Source organism: Malania oleifera, chromosome 10, assembly GCF_029873635.1.
Source record: "Malania oleifera isolate guangnan ecotype guangnan chromosome 10, ASM2987363v1, whole genome shotgun sequence".
NCBI classification, from domain to species: domain Eukaryota; kingdom Viridiplantae; phylum Streptophyta; class Magnoliopsida; order Santalales; family Ximeniaceae; genus Malania; species Malania oleifera.
This window is the reverse complement of record NC_080426.1, coordinates 54,955,685-54,970,111: the sequence shown is the minus strand read 5'-3', so window position 1 is coordinate 54,970,111 and position 14,427 is coordinate 54,955,685. Positions and strand designations below refer to the sequence as shown.

General features: G+C 34.0%; 1 protein-coding gene across 1 annotated transcript; it reads right to left on the bottom strand.

The window, feature by feature from the left end:
- Window positions 1-7,540: 7,540 nt before the first annotated feature.
- LOC131166838 (protein WHAT'S THIS FACTOR 1 homolog, chloroplastic) lies at window positions 7,541-9,775 on the bottom strand. Its single transcript, XM_058125433.1, has one exon. It carries the CDS (start codon window positions 9,542-9,544, stop codon window positions 7,952-7,954), a length of 1,593 nt encoding a protein of 530 aa, XP_057981416.1. The 5' UTR covers window positions 9,545-9,775; the 3' UTR covers window positions 7,541-7,951.
- Between the last annotated feature and the right edge of the window lie 4,652 nt (window positions 9,776-14,427).

Sequence of the window (14,427 nt, the reverse complement as noted above, 5' to 3'; positions counted from 1 at the left end):
ATGAGTAGTTCTCTGAAAATATATATATGAATAAAGTAGAGAAATTTGTTAACAAAAAACGTATAGCATGGTTGGATTTAGCTATGTCTCACTACTAATAGACTTGATATAATGTATAGTGTGATATAATGCATTATGTCCTAGGAACAACTGATCTGGGACTATGGAATCTAAAACACACTAAATTTAAATTATTAGGATACCTTGATGTTGATTTGTTGGATCTAAGATTGATATGGAAAGCATAAATGGAACTTGCCAGTTTATAGGTTTTTGTTTAATTAGTTGGTTTAGTATAAGTAAGATCCACTTGCTTTAAGGACCAAGAGGTAAAAATATGTTACCGTTGGTCGTTGTTGTGCACAAATTTTATGGACAATGAATCAATTGAAAGTTATAGGTTAAACTTCAAGAAATTTACAATATTTTGTAATTTCAAGTGCAAATTGTCTTTCAAAGGATCCTAACAATCTATTTTATCAAAACTCAAATAATATTTAAGGCATGGTGTTGGACTTAGATGGATAAATGATGGATTGGTTGTTCATTACGTCAACTCTTATCAAAAGTGTGAGGATAGCAATAGTAAGAATAGTAGAAATCATAGAAAACATAAAAGGGAGAAAAGAGGATGATGAAAAGACTTAAATTATAAGAGGTAAGGAATGATAGAGAGGGATGAGACCAAGTGGATATGAAAGTGAAAGAGAAATAGATAAAGAGATAAGATGGATAAAAAGGCATTAAGGCCTATTTAGTGTTACATTATTACATAATGTTTATTAAGTTGGGTTGGAGATCCTCTTATAATAACCATTGCACATATTTATGCCCTTTTGGGGTTAAACCTACATCAATTATATGGCTATAAGCATGTTGGATATGTGGCTCATATTTAGTGGAACACATGCACCGGGAAAGCATGGTGGGGCAAAGAACAAGGAAGTTAGGTTGTAGGAAGAATCGTCGACTATTTGGTCGACGGTATGATCGATGGTTTGCCCTCGGGAGATAACCATCGACGGTTTCAATTTGCATGAATCAGTCTTGGTATTAAACCGTCGATAGTATTGTTTGACACTTATCACAGAATTTGAATTAGGAAGATCGGTAGATTGAGGGATTTAGAGGTTTTTCCTCTAGATTTTCTATAGGGGTACTTTAGGAAGTTTCTAAGTCTTCTGTACGTATAGGTTTAGAATAAAAAAAATATTTTGTAACTCTTAATGTAAGCTTCGATTATTGATAGTGAAAATCCAATCACTTTCTCCCATGGACGTAGGCATATTACTGAACCACGTAAATTCTTATGTCGTGTGATTTTATTGCTTTCCTTTATTATCTTTGTGATTGATTGTTTCATATTATTCATCGTTGGTTGTTGCATTGTACGATCCGATTCAATTTGTGTTTCCGTTGCACATTGATGTATACTCTTTACACAAAAAATTGGTATCAGAGCTATCGGTTGCAATGGCTGGGATTTCTTCAGCGAAGTTCAATGTTGTTAAGTTCAATGGAATGGGAAATTTCAAACTTTGGTTGAGGAGGGTTAAGGGCTTTTTAGTGCAGTAAGGTATGGTGAAGGCACTATACATAAAACAATTGGGAGGCATGGACGACATGAGTTGGAAGGAGTTGGAAGCGAAGGTTGTGGCTACTATCAGTCTTTGTCTGGTTGATGGCATGATGTATCACGTCATAAATGAGGAATCTCCAGCGGTAGTTTGGCTAAAACTGGAGAGCCGGTATATGTGCAAGTCATTAACGAACAAGTTGTATCTTAAGTAAAAAATTTATAGGCTTAAGATGACAGAGGGTTCATATCTGAATCAACACATCAACGTATTCAATCAAATCATCAGTGATCTGAAGCGGGTTGATTTGGAGTTCAAGGAAGAAGACAAAGTGTTGATGTTGCTGAATTCTCTACCTACGTCTCCTACGTATGAGAATCTGGTTATGAATTTGACATTGGGGAAAGAAACCCTAGAGTTGAAGGATATCACAAGTGCATTGTTGGGGTTTCATCAGAGGAATAAGGTCACCGATGAGAGTTCGCAAGGTGAAGGAGAACCAGGATCATGAGAGAAGCAAGTTCCTTAGTGGACCAAGCAACAATAGGGCTCGGTCCAATTTTAGGAAGAGGAAGGACGTGCGGTATTTTAAGTGCGGGAAAAAAGGGCACATAAAACCCGATTGTCCAGGAAGGAAGAAAGGGAATGCTTAAAATAAATAGGGTTCATCAAACACGACAAATGTAGTGGAAGAAGGATACTCAGGGAGCGGTGATGGTGATATGCTTTCGGTTTCATCCTGTTCATATGGTCTCACAGATTCTTGGATCTTAGATTCGGAGTGTTCGTATCACATAACGCCCAACAAAGGCTGGTTCACCACTTACAGGTTGGTAAATTATGGCACTATTCTGATGGGGAATGATGCTTCATGCAAAATTGTCATAATAGGGAATATCATAATCAAAATGTTCGATGGTGTAGTGAGGACGTTATGTAAAGTTAGGCACATACCGAAACTGAGAAAGAATTTGATTCCATTATGCACTTTAGACTGTAGCGGGTTTAGTTACAAGTCTGAGAGTGGGGTAATAAAGGTGAGTAAAGGTGTTCTGATTGTGATGAAGCGGCAGAAAGTACCAAGGAATATGTACACACTGCTGGGTACTACAGTTATAGGTGGAGTTGTAATTGCAGAGTCTGAGTCGGATGATATGATCTTGTGGCATATGTGGCTAGGGTATATAGGTGAGCGTGGAATGATGGAGTTTCATAAAAAAAATCTTTTGAAGGGGGTCAAATCATGCAAGCTGAGCTTCTGTAGGTTTTGTGTTATGGGAAAACAAAATAGGGTGCAGTTCAAGACAACCACACACAAGACGAAGGGAATCCTAGACTACATTTAGGATATATGTAGCCACACATAAGAGTAGCATAACACGGAGGATATATGTATTTCATGAGCTTTATTGATGATTACTCACGTAAGGTCTAGGTGTACTTCATGCAGCACAAGTCAGAGACTTTTGCCAAGTTTAAATTGTGGAAAGTTAAGGTGGAAAACTATACCGGGAGAAAGATTAAATGCCTCAGGTCTGACAACGAAACTAAGCACACTGATTCGAGGTTCTTTGTGAGCAGCATGGCATAAGGAGACATTTTACAGTACACCGGACACCACAACAGAATGGTGTGACGGAAAGGATGAACCGAACTCTAGTTGAAAGCGGTCCGTGTCTTAGGTTGAATACAACGCTTGCAAGGAACTTCTAGGGGCAAAAGCAGTAAATAAGACATGTTTCTTGGTTAACCAATCACCAAGGGCATCACTAGATGAGAAAGTTGTAGAGGTAATGTGGTAGACTACTCTGAGTTAAGAGTATTTGGGTGTCTAGGTGTCACGCTCCAAACCTGCCAAGTGGGGTCTAGGGTGTGATGAGACCAATATCACTGTCTCTAATACCATTCACGCAGCGGAAAAATAATGAACAACCTCAAATAAAATACCAAAGTACTATATACAACCCAAAAAAGAGTATCCATCCACATATATTACATAACCAAAAATTCTAAAACATAATTATACATATTTCAATTCTTACTACCACTCACAAGTCACCAAAATTCTAACCCTGCCCCTGAGCTTTCTAAGCTCAATCACCAGAAGGACAAAAGACAATAATTCGCTGGGGTGAGACACCTCTCGGTGGACCAAAGAATAAGGAAGTTGTGCTGGAGGAAGAAACCATCGACTATTTGGTCGACGGTATGATCGACGATTTGCCCTTGGGAGATAATTGTTCATGGATTCATTCTGTAGGAATTAGTTTTAGTATGAAACCATCGATGGTTTGTTGAAACTGTCGACAGTTTTGTTTGGCGCTAATTATGGAATTTGAATTGGTAAGATCAGTAGATTGGGGGATTCGAAGGATTTTCCTTTGAGATTTGCTACAGGGGTACTTTACGAAGTTTCTAAGCCTTTTGTACGTATAGGATTAGAATAAATAATAAAACTTTATAAACCTTGATGTAAGCTTCGATTATTAATAATGAAAATCTAGTCACTTGCTCCTATGAATGTAGGCATATTGTCGAACCACGTAAATTCTTGTGTCGTGTGATTTTATTGCTTTCCTTTATTATCTTTGTGATTGATTGTTTCATATTATTCATCCTTGGTTGCTGCATTGCACGTCTGATTCAATTTATGTTTTCGTTGTGCATTGGTGTATACTATTTGCACAACAAAGCATAAATTCAAAAAACTCCTAATAACAAATGAAGTTTATGAAACATTTAAAACCTAATCACAAGGGATCATTTTATAACATTAAATGTCTAATTTATTGTAGTTGACATTCTTACCCAATGCTTATTTGCCTTGTCGCTTAATGATGGGCGACCTTCACTTGATGATATAATCGACCATTATCGCTAAATATAATCAACAAACTTCGACTAATGACTCCATATTCTCTATCGCCTGGATGATAAGCAATTTCATCCATTAGATTATTTGTGCCTTTCATGTAGTGTTTGATTCTTCTAAACGATTCTCCACTTAGTCACTGGGGTGAATAGGCAACATATGATTCTCCTTAGCTCAACGACCTATGTTTTTATGACGACTATCTTAATTGAACAAACACCATCATATTTTGAGGAGCTGCACAAAGATGACACAATCACAATCAATCAAGAACTGAAGTATGTCAAGAGGGTAATCTAGTTGACTTGACTGGACGATTGTCTTAAGAAGTTAGCTTAGTGGGCTCGAGTGAATTTAGGACTTGAAGTCTTGAAGCCAAGGGGGGCTCAATAAGTGAAGGATAGTGATCCTTCGAAGTTATAGCTCGTGGGTCGATTGTCATGAGAAGAGTGATTCTCTTGTATAAAAAAGAGTAAAAAATAGAATTAATGAAAAATTCAAATCAATTAGCTTGGTGAGTAAATGTCTAGTGATTTTTCAAAGGCACAACTCAATTGTCTTGAGAAGAGTGATTATCTTGTATAAAAAAGAATAAAAATTAGAATTAATGAAAAATTCAAGTCAATTAACTTGGTGAGTAAATGTCTATCTAGTGACATAACCACTATAAATTTTATGTCACTCTTTATATATCACTCTAACTATCTCACTCTCTCTAAACTATGCATTAGTGATTGATATGAGATAATTATGTGGGTGATTATGGTCTGCATTATGTTTCTTGCCCTATTTTAAAACTTGGTGAGCATCATTTCAGAAAAGTAGAGTGTGCACTAAAATTGTTGTTTTTAACTTAATAGATATTTTTTAAAACTCAATTCACCCCCTTTGATGCCTCAGTGGACCAACGGTTATCACTGCATCCTGGTTATTATAAGCCATCACCATAGTTTCCTTCTTTTCCTTTCCTTCACATTACCTTTTGAATAGATTAGCAAAATCAGCATTAATATCCTTTTTTTTATCCATTTTGATTTAGCATATCTTCTTGTAGCAAGTCCAAGATGTAGAAAATTTTTGACATTTTTTTTTTGCCTCCAAGCATACTCAATTTAAACCGTGATAAAGTTTATAAGGAGTTTTCAATTCCACGGAAACATGCAACTCATCATCAATATTAATTTCAACAGACTCTTGCATATGAAAAATTTCTCAATTGCTTAATAAAAGTCTTAAAAACAAAGGAACTCCAACAACACTTACAATACAAACTCAATCCATTTGAAGTCTAATAAATTCATGGAATATTATGATATTTAATCCATATTGGGATCTCATCACCTTTTATCCTAGGTTTGAAGAGACCTTAGTTTCAAATTTGTATTGAGTTTAAATGAGACGTAATATAAAATTGTGTTGAAATTTGTCCAAATCTATCTAAATCCAAATTCACGGTCCAAAATTCATGCTCTTAAAAGACAACTTTATTCTTCGACCTTCCAATAGAGGATCCCAATTAGATGAGAAGATATATGAGTTCTTAATAAATCAAGGGTCATTTTCTCTAAAGCAAAAAAATTTTCCTCCTTTTAATAAAGATTTGAAGACATAAGCTCACAATGCTGAGAAAAATATTTCAATTATTCCAGCCATAATCTAAATTTTATCAATGATCGCCTTAATGTTGAGTAAGGAGTAACCTTACTAATAATCCTCCCCATTTTTTCCCAAGCATTTAAGACTTTCACCTAAACAGATTTTGCATTCATGACCAACTTTATCTATCTTCCTACAGCACTGCAATACAGTTTTGTTAAATTGTGTGACTTAAAATTACAATCTGATCAACCAAACCGGCCAAAAATACTTCCCTTACAAGTGGTGCAGCATTTTGTAAAATAACCAAAAAAACAAGAAACTAAAATTAAATGATGTTGATTGTCAAAGCATTCTTCAAATTTATGTGAGACAAAAAGATCTCTCTAGCCAAATTATTGCATGCCATCTTTAAAATGTTCGATTCTAAAATTTAATTTTACTTCAAATCTATCACAAATAGTCTCATGATAAACTTAAGTAAATCTTAGAAAACTAAAATACATTTATAATTTCTATATATATTGCAAAACCAAACTGCATTCATGATCATTATTCTAAGATTTTGATAGATATATTACTTGCTCGCTAGTCGCAACAGCTCATGCCATCAGCATCGCTCCCACACCTATACTTCTGCTTATTAAACTGTAGAAGAATTTATAGAAACCCAATGCCTTCCAAGAAATCCAATAGAAACTTGACCCAATACAGGTTAGTAGCTGGCAAATACAAGAAATACAAATAGATATGACAACATTTCATATCAACTAGGTAAATAGAGCTGAACAAACATTTATGATATCATCTTTGTCCACAAAATAACTGAGAACAATTCGTGAAAACCTTTTTTACTGGAAAAGTGAAGTATAGAGTAACTATCAAACAAGTAAATAAATGAAATGATTTGAAATGTCAGCAATTAAAAACTGAAAGAAAGTAAACAAGACTAGTAAGCAGCTAAGAAGCTTTATCATTTTGAAGGAAAAACTGTGAGAGCAATAAGTCAAATGCTATAGCTTGATTAGTCATTCCTTCTCAAACTATGGACCATCATACATTTCATGAAGGTTATAATGCAGGTTTCCTAACACCTTGGTCAAGACAATACATAGAGTAGCCATTACCAGAGAAAATGTCAATACCTTCATGTCCATGGAGTAGCCATTACCAGAGAAAATGTCAATACCTTCATGTCCATGGAGCAGCCATTACAAGAGAATATGTCAATACCTTCATGTCCAATATGCATTTTAACAACACAAACAAGGTAGTTTTATTGCTTCCCAACCTCCACCATTCAATGATTTTACAAGTAACTAGTCCAAAAGATACATTACCTACAAGTAGGATTTCGAAGCTCAAGGCCAATGAAAACAATCTTTCAAACATCCCAAGCTCAAGCTTGAGCATTTCTTTGTCCATTTCACAGAAAAAAAAAAAAGAGTAATAAAAAAGAATTTTACGCAAGCATAATTCACAAAAGGACATTATGTTAAAGAAAAAGAAAAGCTTCACATTGACATGCCATTCACACAGAGATACTTGTTCAGTGCTCTTACAGGATATTAATCAATTATATTAACAAAAGTCATATATTGTTACACAGTAGAGATGAGCTATGCTAGTTTCTGTTGAGTGCTTTCATGAGCAACTAAAACCTTTAATTATCTTGCATAAAGACAAAGGAAAAAAATATTTATTATCAATCTCTGCTTCTTTCCTCGAGCACTTTCCTGAACCTCATGCAAGAATGAAGAACCAGATCTTGCATCTTGCATTTATCAAGGGATAAAGAACCTCAGAGAGCAGTAAAGTGCACTGGTACTCCAAGGCACATAAGAAGGCCTTGTAACTCAATTTACCAAAGCATTTTTATCCTCTAGACAAGGGCCATTTTTATCATTTACCACCGTTCTCTTCTCCGACCATCAGGAAATGCAGGAACAAGCACCTTCTCTTCATTTTTAGTTAAGTGTTTAGCCTGTTTAATCATTTGATCTGATTCAAGCTTCGGGGTTCTATCATCTCCATAGAAATCTGGTGGCATATCATCATCTTCATCACTCCAATCATCCTCATAGTCAGCCTCGTCATCGTCGTCATCATATTCTTCTTCTTCATCCAGTCCATCAATCAATAAAGTATCCACATCAGACCATTCTTCTTCCTCCTCCCCAGCACTTCCACCTTCGGGATTGTCAGATCCTTCTACACCATCTATATCACTTTTATGTGCACTCCTCTTGGGAAACTCAACAAGTGCACGAAATTTTTCCTTAATGAGCAACCGCCTATCCTTCTCAATCAGCTGAGAATCATGATATGCATCCCTGAGGAAAACTGAATCCCTATCCCCCTTCAAGGACACATAGAACATATCAGGATGCCTTATCAGCATCCCCCTCAGCTGCTGCGAAAATTTGAACTCCTCTCGAAAATGAGTGAAGTGATCCACAAGTGTTCTCTTCTCAATAGTGAGACTCAAGATCTCATGAACAACCCCACAAGCATGCTTTTCTTTCTCCATTGTACCAGACCTCAATCCAGAAAAATCAGAATATGGCGACATGTAAGGCGTGTCTCTAAACCTACAAATCCTTTTCATCTCATCCTTAGGAAGATTAAGACCCTTTGGTAAATTAATTCTATTAAATTTAAGGGGTCTATCTATAATTAGATTCTTCTCTTCCAACACTCTCGCGCGCTTTTCTTCTTCATAGAGCTCAGCTGCAGAAACAGCAAGCCTGGGATCCCAATGAGTTAATTCTAGAGCATTGCCTCGCGCAGTTGGTACGACCTTAAAATAGTGGGGATACCTTCGACAGATTGTATCGCGAAATTCAAATGGAAGCCCAAAATCAGTTCTCCAATGAGCAATCTTCTCTAAAAGAATCCGCTTCTCTGCCGACATCATCAGCAATTTCCTCAACTTGACAACTGCTAAATCTTCCATTTCATTCCTAGCTTTCAACTCCTCCAAGTAGAGTCTCTCAGCCTCCGGAGTCAATTTGAATTTAAGTGAAAAAGCCCCTTCTTCCACAATCTGGAAGACCGCAGGGAACTTCTTCAATAAAGCAGTGAATCTTCGCTTTTTCTTAATACCAAGATGCCGCCTGAATCTACCCAAGTACTGAAGCGACATTATCCTATCAGGTTGACTCAACAAAATATGCCTTATCCTCAAAACCAGTTTGAGCTTTTTGTCTCTTTGGATAACATTATCAAAGGGAAGCTCTTTTCTTCTCTTCACAAAAGCTCTTATTGGGTGAAATGGGACATGGGCCTTTCTCGAACTAACCAAAGCAGCGTTTTTCTCTCGTAAAATCAAACCTTGGCCAAAAAATTGTGTCCTCTCCGCTTGTTTTGATGGGAAGGAGAGATGGGACTTCACAGAAAGTCCCGAATTTTCAAGGAAAGGGGCCTTGTATGGGAGAAAGATGGGAGAATGAGTACATGCTAAAGCTTTTGGGGAAGAAAGGCAGAGATTGGGTTCCATGATAGCTTCAAGGGATTGAGTTCGATAAAAAATTATGATGATGAGAGAACATTAGAAAAGTGTAGAGGAAAAGAAATACAAAATTTACGAAGATGACTCACCACCTCTGCTTGAATATAGTGGAGGACTGAAAGCAAAGTCCGAGTTAGGGTTTGTGTTTCTGGTAAAACCCTTTCCGGCACCGCAGCTTGCAGTTTTGCGTTCTCCGATCTCTTTCATCTAACAAGGTAGAAAGTTGGTTATGTTATTAATTTTTTTATTTTTGTTATCAATTTTTAATTATTTTAAATTTAAGAAATTAAAATTTTATATAATTTTTAACGGTTTTAACAACTTGTAATCAGAAAACTTTCATATGTAAAATTAAATTTACACGTAATTTAAAATTAAAATAAAATGATTATGTGAACTTTAAATATAATTAAATAAAAATACTCATGTAATTTCTTTAAAAATAAAAGAAAATTAGTTTTACTTTTTTTTTTCTCATGTACCATAGCTAGCATCTTTTTGGTGCTAAAAGATGAGTTTAAAGATGGAAAATTATAAAATTTTGTATTATAGTATTTTTGAATTATATTTTTATTTTTTATTTTACTGAAGAATAAAAATGAGTATTCCTTCAATCAAAATTATAATTTGTATTAATTTTATAAATGTTAACCGAATAAGTTGTTGGTTCGATTTTCAATTTTTGTTTTTTATTTTTAGTTTTCTTATTTTTTATTTTTATATTTTTTTATAATAATACTAAACGGTCGCCCAACTTTTGTTTAGTATCAATTTTATTTTTTTATTTAAGTTTTTGATTTTATAAAATGAAAAACTAGATTATGAAAATACGCATGTCAATGTTATTGGTTTTGAGAAATTTTTTAACTACTTTAGAAAAAATCTAAAACTAAATTTTATAATTTTCAATTATTTTTACAATCTATTATCATAATATTTTTTTATATTCAAAAGTGGAGTAAACCATTCATTTTGTACATAATTTTAATTAAAATTGAAATAAAATGACATTTTAAAGCTAAAATATTATATATATATATATATATATATCATCTTTATTTTGAAAAAAATAATAATAAAAACCACTATTTTTACTATTTTTCAATTGTGATGAGAAGTAAAATTATTTTTATAAAATGAGCTTTGAAGTTAAGTAAAATAACTATAAGAATTTATATTACTTTTAATTTGTATTTTTTTTATTTTTATGATTTTTGATTGTTATGTGTTTTAAGGGCAAAAAAATTGGATCTCTTTAATCAATTTTTTTTTAATTTTAAAAACATTGACCAAATGGATTGTTCATTTTCAATTTTAAATTAGTAGTTGCTTGTTTTTGTTTTCATATTTTATTTTATTTTTTTACAATGATCTCAAACAACCCACATTAGACTTTAAAGCCCAAACAAATATGTGAATGAGATGTCAAGGTCATCACATCTTGAGAATGTTGAATGATGTTGTAAAAATCCCAAAAAAGAGATATAAAAGATTAGTGGATTGATTTCTAAAAAAAAAATTAAAGAATTAAAAATTTTTAAAAAAAATTAATTAATTAATTAATTAATTAATCAGATTTAAAAAGAAAAAAAATTAATTAAAATTTATTTTTATTTATTAATAAAATATATTATTATTAATATTAATTAAATATATTATTATTATTATTATTATTATCCTCCTATTCAAAGTTCCTTTTCTTCTTCTATCTTCTTCTTCTTTTTTATTTATTTTTTTTTTCTTTTACCTGCAACTCTCAGAACTCTCTCTCTCTCCTCACGTTCTCTCTCCCTCTCTCCTCGATTTCGTGATGGATTTTCACCCGATCAAAAATCCGAAGATACCACTGGACTCCATTCGCTGCTGCCGTCATTTCTACCCGAGCGGATCGGTGATAGGAGCGGCGTAAACGTATTCACTGGGGTAAGCCATTTTTTTCTTTTTCTTTAATTTCTTGCAAAATATAAGCCCAATTGACGAACGGACACCATCACGAGAATCTAGAGATGATTCTCTACAAGTCTAGTGGGACGAAATTCTCGTGGGGGTGTCGGGCCAAAACTCCAAATTTGGGGTGCGGCGATTATTAAGGGGCTTATTTTTAATTAATTAGCATTAATTTAGAAATGTTAAAATATTAAGCATTTGGGACTGAAGTAGGATTTCTGGAATTTAGGCCTCGGGTGAGCGCCGCGGGTGTAATTTTGGGACCCGCAGGCAAAATTTGGAAAAATTAAGTGGGGATGTTAAATAATAGTTTAAATGTTAATTTGAGGTATATGAAGCCTAAGGAAGGCTAGATGAGTATTATTTTGAAGAAATAGATTAATTAATCTAGGGAAAAATGTAAATTGTAGGAATTAAATTTCGGGCGCCAAGGGTGTGAAATTTTGGGTCCTAAGGAATTTCTCAGTAGTCAGGTAAGGGAATAAACTAAAGCAGTAATTTTCCATACAAATTATTATTGATTATGAGTAAATTTATTTTCAGAAAAGCATATGTTATATTGTGTATTACGAATGAAATGTACGATTGGGAAAATACTGCTATGATGATTAAAATGTATATGTATGTATGAGATGCAAGTAATTCACGATTTTAGAATATGAAGTATGACTTTTCACAGTATATGTGTGGCATGAATATTATTTTGTGTGAAATGTATTATGATGTGAAAGATTTTACGAACAAAGCATGATTTCAGGTATTATGAAAATATGAGTTATGTTGTGATGGTTTTGACGATTATGTGATAAATGATGTATTTTCAGTATATATATACCTGAAACAATTTTGGCACGAGGCCATATATTTATGTTATCGGCACGAGGCCGTAGTTATGTTTTTGGCGCGAGACCATATATTTATGTTATCGGCACAATGTCGTATTTATGTTATTGGTGCGAGGCCATGTATTTATGTTATCGGCACGAGGCTGTATTTATGTTATCGGCATGAGGCCGTATTTTTGTTATTGGCGCAAGGCCACGTATTTATGTTTTCGGCACGAGGCCGTAATTACTATATTTTCGGCACGAGACCGTAATGATGTTATATATATGATCATGTATTATATGTTTTCACAATCAGGATGTTAGTTTAGTTCAGACCAGGAGTTCGGTACCATAACTATGGGTTAATTTTGGCACAAGGCCTTATTAGTGCTACCGTCCCACGAGGGGATGGGAGATGGATAGTCGATGTGGCTTTCAGTAGAGTGTGGACGTCCACCTGGCAGTCCGGACCAGGGTGTGGCGGGCCCATCGTACTTACAGACATATTTGATTCGGCAGTGGTCGGCCAACCATTGTCGGGTCCCGCCTTCGGGCTGCACAACCCGTCATGGGGGGTAATACATGACACCAGCTAGTTATTCATCCTAGGTTTGTTTTCAGTACTACAGTTATAACAGATGATTTTATGTATGATATGAATTATTAACAGATGTGAAAATATATGTTTACCCAGTACGATATGATGATGTTTATGGAATTATGAAATGTACTATATATGTATAAATGCATTAAATATTCATGTTGCTACACAGCTGTATTTAGTTTATTTTCCCTTACTGTGAAGTGTCTCACCCCTGAACATTAATTGATTTTCAGGAAATCCAGTGAGACTGGCGGGCTAAAGCCGCCGTTGAGTGATTGGAGCTTCCCTACTAGAAGGGTAAGCATTGAACTAGGATCGGGAGTTTTTGTTATTTAATCCTAGTGTTATTTTGACTTTTGGAGGTTGTATATCATAACAGTATTTTGATGTTATAGAAAGCTCTGGTATTATGTTTTATAATTGGATGTTTGAGATTTTATGTTTACTGCTGCTAGGTTTTCCGCTGTGTTTGACAGGTGTCCCCGCTACCCATGGGTTAGGGTTGACCATTTGATTTATTATGTGACATTTTATGTTAAGAAATTGAGGGACGTTACAGATGTCGAATGCCCGAAACATTGCAATGATTAAAGTTTGACAATTTCTTATTTTAAGTATCGTGTTCAAATTCTTTGAGGGGTGGATAAAGGCATGGGATGTGACAAAAGACGACTCTTTTTCTTGTATAGCCTAAGGGGTGTTTGTTTGATCTTGAATGTCTATAAATAAAAGTTATGTCTGAATTGGTGCACTAAATTAGTGAACCAATTAAATACCATATCGTTTGGTCCTAACTCCTAATTTTTTAAGGGGAGTTTTACTAAAATTAGTTTTATTAAAATTAATTAAGTAATAAGTGTTAAATATTGAATTCAAATATGATTCTATAAACAAACTTTAAATTTTAACTTGAACGCCCATTTTTTAAATTTAATACTAATTATTTTGTCTATTTGATATCTAATATTTGAATATCCATTATTTATTAATTTTGACCCTCTGAACTATGCAGAACAATATTGTTTAATAAAATTAAAAAATCGCATAAACAAAGTTTTGTTATACATTAACAATTTTTTTGTTATGTATTTTAGTGAATATTCATAAATAAAAATAATATATTATTATTAGACAAAATTAAAAGTTTATTTTTAAAAAAATGTAACCATTAAATTTTATCAATTACCCAAAGGCATTAGTGATCAGTGTACCATCTAGCATAAAATATCAAAATTAGTGAAAATAATGGGTTTTTCTTTTTAACTAAATGAGGGCGCCACCTCCAATTATTTATTGATATACTCTCACTTTTGGAGGAAAAATACCGTGGTTACATGACAATCATTGGGAGATTGCAGATAAAAAAGACATTAAAGGCCTCTCAAAAACAACACCAACAACCAACCAAAACAGGACTACAAATCCAACCAAAACTAAATAAGAAACAAATCTAAACAGACCTAACAAAAACAAAAATAATAAAATAAACTCAA